General features: G+C 41.5%; 1 protein-coding gene across 3 annotated transcripts in view; it reads right to left on the reverse strand.

The window, feature by feature from the left end:
- PAK2 (p21 (RAC1) activated kinase 2) overlaps positions 1–7,399 on the reverse strand; it is a 98,896-nt gene that overhangs the window by 37,139 nt on the left and 54,358 nt on the right. For all 3 annotated transcript variants that reach the window (XM_019513075.1, XM_019513068.1, XM_019513085.1), the window contains exon 2: positions 6,564–6,774. In XM_019513075.1, the coding sequence (XP_019368620.1) occupies positions 6,564–6,750 (187 nt within the window). In that variant the 5' untranslated portion in view covers positions 6,751–6,774. The remainder of the gene's footprint in view (positions 1–6,563; positions 6,775–7,399) is intronic.

Raw genomic sequence — 7,399 nt, forward strand, 5'->3', positions numbered from 1 at the left:
TCCTGTCATCTTTGACAGGCATCCAGGAGCAGATAAATATTTTGTAAAATTTTTCATTTCTGTCCCTGCAGAATGGATAAAATGGCCTAGCAGGCAAGATCTGGACCACAGGCCGTAGTTGGCCCACCCCCGATCTAGGTCATACTTTTCCTAATGCTTGATTTTACACTGCCCCCCATCACAAACTGTTATGTCTTTGAAGAAAAATGCAATCTAGGTTGGGTTAGTTCTGCTACTGGAAGGCCTCAGGTACTGGCCCTACTTGCCTGCTGCTACTTTTCGCCTATCCCCTCTACTGGGATCCTTTCTTGGTCTCGGCAAAGTGGATAATGCCCTGCTCCCTCACTGGAGACAGGAAGGAGTAATACAGCATGAAGAAGGCTGAAAACACATTACGAAATAGCCAGTGTGTGGCCGCTAAAATGACTGATAGATGCACTGATGCAACACCGAGATTCTGATAGCCACCTGCATTCATGTTAGCAGGGGAGAACGTAAACAGAACAGCACACAGTACTTCATTTATTGTAATAAGCGTACTGAACACGTTGTCTTTTCTAAATGCCTTCTCAACTGATTATCAATTTGTAAGTTTTCAAAATATAAAACTTCTCTCAGGCACTCTCAAACACTGTGCATATCAAGGGACCTTTCAGACAACCCACCAGCATACCAAATTTTCTTTGATTTCTTCTTAAGCTGTTTTAGGACCAAAAGCCACTTCAAATTTCAGCTCAGAAAAAAAAGTTACAATCAAGCAGCACTTTCTTAACTTTAACTGTTACGTGACTACAGGAACGCTAAACTGAAGACTACAGCTATTAATCATATTACATGAGTGGATCCTTAATAAAAAATATACATTATTTAGTAAGGTTTTAACTCTTAATAAATAAATAAAACGAAGCCATCTTTTTTTTTTCCTAGTTACCTGTTTTTCTGCGTTTCCAATTGTAAAATTCCTCACACTAGCAGGAAAGATAGGACAAGGAGTTAAAGACAATACTTAGAAATTAAAAGGCATGTGGATTGCTCCCAGCTTAACAATGCACTGGAAAAGCTTTGCTGTTATAAACAGGATATCTTTAATATGGCTGCATAGGTCTGAGAGCCAAAAAGTACATGGACTGGCAAATGTTCTTACAAAAATGGGGAAACTTGCTTATCTTTTTTTACTCAAAAGGTACTCAGAGAACCCACTCCTTGCCCAACCCTTTGTGGCTGCTTATGGAAAAGCAGAAAGTAAGTTACATTCCTCTAGAAGACAACTGGCCCGAAGCAGTTGATGACTTCGAGGGAACATAACTTAAGTGTTCAAATCCCCAGGCATGTGCTGCACAAATAAACCCTTCCCCTTCCAATAAAACACACATCTTATTAGTACACTGGGCAACGATTCTAAAAACCATTTCTCTGCCCACAGGAATAGCAGATCAGAGAAATGCTTTAAACAAATGCAGGCAGCAAAACTCAGCCAAGAGGCAGGGTCAGTGAGTCATAACTTGGCAGCAGGTACTTGAAGTTCCATTAACAAGGCCACTGTGAAAGGCTGCACTATTTTTGAACCTCTGGCGATATCTGTATCACGGTTCTGCATTTCAATAGGAATCCCTTTAATAAGGGGATAATGAAGTTTTAAAGCATAAATAGACAAGATACTGTCCCTTGCTCCTCAAGCTGGCAGGAACCCAGAGCATTGTAAGAAGTAGGGTACCTTTTCCTCGACTTCTGGGCAGGTGGGAATACCTCATACCAGTTTCCAGTGACAAGGGCAGAACCCTACTCCAAACAGAGCTTAAAACAAGGGATCTTTCAAAGAGTTGCTGAGGGGGAGCAAAACAAAGAGAAATGTAAGAGGGTTTTGTTTTGTTTTTTTAACTTTTTGGTCAGGAAAAGCATAATTACTAGACATGCCTGAAGTTGAAACAACAGTTCTAATCCTCCCCAAACTCAGAATTTCCCTCTGCTAGTACACATCACCCAGTGCTTTTTTCAGAGAACTACAGTGAAAAAGTTAAGAATGCTGCTTGAAACTCCAGGTTAGCCTGCATCAAACTGACACACCTAGAACCAAGCATGTACAGGCAGCCAGGCAGTATTAACGCAGGCCTTACATCACAGGAACTGGATGCTGCAAGGAAACCTGCTATGCTCACCGAACCTCAGCTATGCCTATGCACTGTGAAATCAAGCCCCTCACTGACTGTTCCGAGAAAATGCATTTTGTGGATGTTTCCAGCTCTCAGCCTGCATTCTGCAGGACCTTCATTTGACAGCTTGACCCCAGGACCAACATTTCTGCTTTAAGAGCAATACTTTAAAGTCACCTAAAATCCACTTGAGGACTTGATTTGATTTTAGATGTGTGGTCAAGAAAATACATATTGATTAAAGGGAGGGATGACAAAAGGCTTCAGACGGCAATGGAACTGAGTGTGGTCAAAAAGAAACTCCAGTCCCTGGGTCATTTGGCCCAAAGATTCCCACCACAGCTCCCTCATTTGGCATTCTTATATCTTAAAAAAGTGTTATGGGGTGTAGGTTGTAGCTGTATTGGTCTATATTGTCACTGAGTGGCTTTCTTGCATGCATACCAGCATCTGCCTTCTTCACTATTCATTCCATCCAGGTAGAGCACACACCAAATGCAGATGCTTCCTCAGTCTGACAAAGGGTGTTTGTGCCCAAAAGCTTGCAAAGAAGTATTTTTTCCAACTGAGTTGGTCTAATAAAAGATCTCATATTTACCCAAAGGACCTTGTCTGTCTTAAAAAAATGTTATGTTTTTAGGAGGCAGAATTCAAGAATGCGGAAGACTGGAGTACATAGGGATGGTGGGGAGTAGGGAAGGAGGTTGGGTGGGACCAGGATGTTGTTGAAGGATGAAACAGCAGCACATGGAGAACTGGGTATAAGAACAGTTATGGGGCTTGAACTAGGGGAAGAACAGAGAGCTAAATGGTGGGACCAGTCGTGGACAATGGGATCTGTCAGTTCCATGTTTTCCCCTCATGTTTAAAGCTGCTCCCACCCCCATCATCCAGGCAGCGAGAGTGCAAAGAAAGCTTCCCTAACATTAATCACCCCCTTTCCCAGGGCAACTGCTGAGAACCATAGTGGCATGTATGCTGCAAAAGAATGGAAGGAACGAAGAAAAACTCCCGGCCCCAGGAAGGATGAAGACACTCCCTCTGAGTATCATTTGGGATCCAAGTCCCTGCCCATCTCAGGGTCCATACCCTCCAGGCATGAGCCAAGAATTATATGCTTTGCTCTAAATAAAAGCAGGAAACGCTAGCCCAAAGGCAAAATTTCATTTAAGCATTTCTGGGTTACCCAAGCATGGAAAACATGGGGAAAAGTTAACGTTTCTATAAAGTGACCAGGAGTGAAATTAAAATGTGGTTTTCAAATTGGCAACTCAAATGGATTCAACTCAGATGCAACAAACACCTAATCTGTTGTTTCTGACTGCCAGAAAGTGACTAGCCATTTTACATACTCTTTCCATTTTATGGCCCACTTTGCAGCCATAAGGACCCACAAACATTTTTATTAATGTCTGTATCATTTTTATTGGAAATCTTGTCATTGTGATAATCAAATAAGGTTTTTTTGGAGTTCCCCAAATAGCAAAGTATCTGAAGAACTCAATTTACAGAAAACCCCCCACAACCTCAATGCATTTTGTCTTCTCATACAGAAAATCCTTTCACTTTTCTTTTTTTTTTTTTGTCTTTTGGAAGGGGGGCATGTCTACACACAATGTTGAAAAACTTTAACTAAAAGGTGCATTTTTTACTTGAAATTAAAGTGGTGTGAACTCCTCTATGTACACACTTACATTAGCTTAAACACGTTACCTTAGTGTTCATTATCTTGCATCAGTAAGTGTGCAAGCACAAGTTAAACAAACAAACCAGATCTAAGCAGAAAAGCATTAGCACAAAGAGACAGTCTACTTTAGCAAATAATGAATTCTGAACAAATTTTAGACAACCACTGCAACTTTCATCAAGGCCTCATGCAGCTGCCACAATGTCCTTCTATTTTCCTGATAATTTCCACAGTGCAGATATACACACAGACAACACAGAAATATTGAACATGAGTGGTAGCATCGTATATATACTTTTAATGATTGTACATTTTCATACTTGAGCTCAGTTTTTATGGTTCACTGGTAGCTCCCACAGAAACCAGCAGGGATTGGCCACTAAATGTAACTCCAGCTGCTCGCAGATTACAGAAGATCCTGCGCTTACCCCTCATATTAAAAGATACTTCAACCCAATTTTACTTTTCAACTGGTGCCCACAAACCAATTTAAATATCAGGTCTTCTCCTCCCAGGGTCAATTCCATTCTGTTAAACTTGTAAGTGCTCTTACAGTGACACTTGCAAGAGCCAGATTGGCAGGTCGGGTTTACAAGGAGCATCCCATCTGTTGAGAGGATGAAAGGAGCTGTTATTTATTGTACTGCACTCCTCAACTATTTAATACTGAACCTCAGAGCCTAGCAGTGTGCTGCCACTGACTTCATCATAGTAGTTAAATACAGATTTTTACAGCAAAGACAGATCAAGCCAGGAGCTGAAGTAGACTGAAGGGACTTGTCACAACACAAAAAGATCAGCTTTCTGTGAAGCTCATCTCACTGGGAATGACCTATAATTACTACCCTACCCTACTCCCCAATTCACCACATAAGATATGTGTACACTCAATGGCCAAGAAGGACCCATCCAGTCCTTGATTTCTGTATCTCCTTCTCCACAGTCCCCTACACAGCCATTGAGTAGCTTTGGGATCCATCTCTTCCAAACCAATATGAAAGTTTAGAGCTTCTAAGTCTCCATCACCTTAAGTCAACAGGAGAGAAGTATCCCTGAATTTTTCCTTAGACTGACTTAACACCTTAAGACTTGCTCATTCTGAAAGAAAAGTTATTCTAGATTCCAAAAGGAAAATTAAATTTTCTTCTACAAACAAGTCCTTAGAGACAAGAAACATGCCTGCAATCCATTCTAGAGAGAGACTTCAGCAGAATACTGAAAGCCATCTTATGAATATGAATGAGCCTGGCCTCTATGGTTCTCAGGAGGAGAGCAGAGTCACAGTGACAGCTGAAGGGACAGACAGCTGGATGAAAAGAAAGACTCCCTTGGTGGGTGGGTTGGGGGGGAAGGTTTGGTGTGGTAAATAAATCACTGGAGAAACAAAAGTCCCCGCCAAACAAGGTGGTGAAGCCTGTGTCAGCATGACTGGCTCAGCATAAACAGGAGATTTTAAAGGAAGAAATATAGTGGATGGACCAATAGTAACGATATAATTGGCTTCTAAGCAATGACCTTCATCCCCAAACACCAATCACATTTATGCACACCCACTTAAAAGACCTAAATTTTTGTCTAAATATTTGTTCCTCTAGAGACAATACCTAAATTAACAGAATTTCAGAAATAGTCTTTGCAGATAGAATTTCCAAAGAGAGAGACACCATGTAAAAAAGAAAAATTATTAAATTCTAAGGGTTTCAGCTGTATGGCCAAAGGAGACCCAGGTGTATTTGTTTAAGAATAATTTTTAACTCACAAAACAATTGCTAAGGATGTGAAAGGCAGAAAAATTCAAATTGGAGCAAAAATTGTATCCCAGACTTGACCTTATCAGATGCTCAGACAATCCTACAAGGACAAATTTCTGAAACTGTATTTATATGGAAACGGGAACAATCAGTTCATTTTCATTCATTTGCCCTTACAAACCCCAAGCAAACCCCAAGCTCAGGACCCCACTACACTGGGCAAACAGTGAGAAAAGACTTGTACATTGGTTCAGGTCAGGAGGGGACAGGCAGGGCAGGGAAAAAAGTGGGGTGTGATACCACAAAAACCAGGAATAAACTAAGAGAAGAGCATAAATTTAAAAGGATTTTCCTGAATGATGAAAGGAGATAAGAGAATGTTATTTTAGCAGTTTTCCCCAGGTACCTATTTAGCTCGCCTTTTCCCCCTCCTAAAACTCCACATGCTGCAAACAGCACAGAAATATCTCTTCTTCACTCCAAACCAAGTGCATTTGATATTAATCACTCGTCCTCGCACAGACGTTGGCAACCTAAAGCTCACAGGGAATCAGTAACATGCAGCTCAGTCTGGCACCTTCTATCCACTCTGCCCTATGCCATGCCATCAATGCCCCTGCAGCACCCCATCCCACCTCCCCTTATCCTGCAGGGCATGTGATGCTCACCATCACTGCTGAAATCACTCCTCCCCACTGCCACCAGGGATGGAAATGGGCAACATGTGGCAGAGGTGATGGCAGCTCTGATGGGCAGTGTGGGGGCTGCAGGCTGGTTGCAACAAGCAGCTCCACTCTGAAAGGCTGTTGACTCCTGCCCTGGCAGAATCACCCATACTTGGAAAGACTAGAATATGAAATCTGATGTTTACGGATTTCCAGATTATGGTATTTGTTTTGAATCTCGGGAGTACTGCCACAACAGCAAATCTACTGCCTGTGGAAAAACATTTTTGTCTACTTAAGAGCATCTTACCTTTTTCAGTGCCAGAGAAGATGGAGATGATTTTGTTTCTTGGTTTTCTCTCTTCTGGTACAGAGGGCAAGGGTTTCAAGCTGTGGTTGGCAGACAGTTGGTCTTTGCCCCCAGAACTGAAGATGGTACTGCTCATCCGAACCGGAGGGGCTGGCGGCTTGTCTTCCAGTTCTCCGTTATCAGACATGGTTCCTAGTGGCTAGACAGAGAGCTGAAATAGAGAAAGAGGGCAAGTGTGTAACAACTAGCAAAAATAAGGGAAACCCAAATGCACGATTCCTTCTAAAACTGCCAGCAAGGCTTAACTGCAAAATGAAGAGAAGGCTTTTCCTAATAGATCCTGCATTTGACTGGGTTAACCCAGTTAACAAGTCTTTTTTTTCCTTTTCTTTTTTTTTTAAATGCCTTTGAAAACTTCTCTTCTTTGGGGAAGGAGGGGGCCATACTTTGGTCTTGCAAAAGGCCAAACACAGTCAACACTTTGTGGCAAAGACCTGGCCTAAGTTATAACAGCAGGTTTGCATTAGTTAAGGTTGTAACAAGACATGCCCTCTCACTGACTTAGTTATGCTGGCAAAATCCCAAAGCAAATACTGCTACACCAAGAAAGTAGTTTTGTTGACACAATATGTTATTCAGGAAGGTACAGCTATCCTAGCAAAAAAGCCCCTTCTGTTGGGTAATGCTGCATGAACACAGGAGGGACCTAATGATAGAACCATGTCAGCACAGCTATAGTGGTAGAGGATTTTACGATTTTTTTTTTTATTTATTATTTTTTTACTTATTTATTTATTTAGGAACGTTTTTTTTCTCTTTCCAAAATTTCAGACTTC

The sequence above is a fragment of the Gavialis gangeticus genome, unplaced genomic scaffold, assembly GCF_001723915.1.
Source record: "Gavialis gangeticus isolate Ggan-Ray unplaced genomic scaffold, GavGan_comp1, whole genome shotgun sequence".
NCBI classification, from domain to species: Eukaryota; Metazoa; Chordata; order Crocodylia; family Gavialidae; genus Gavialis; species Gavialis gangeticus.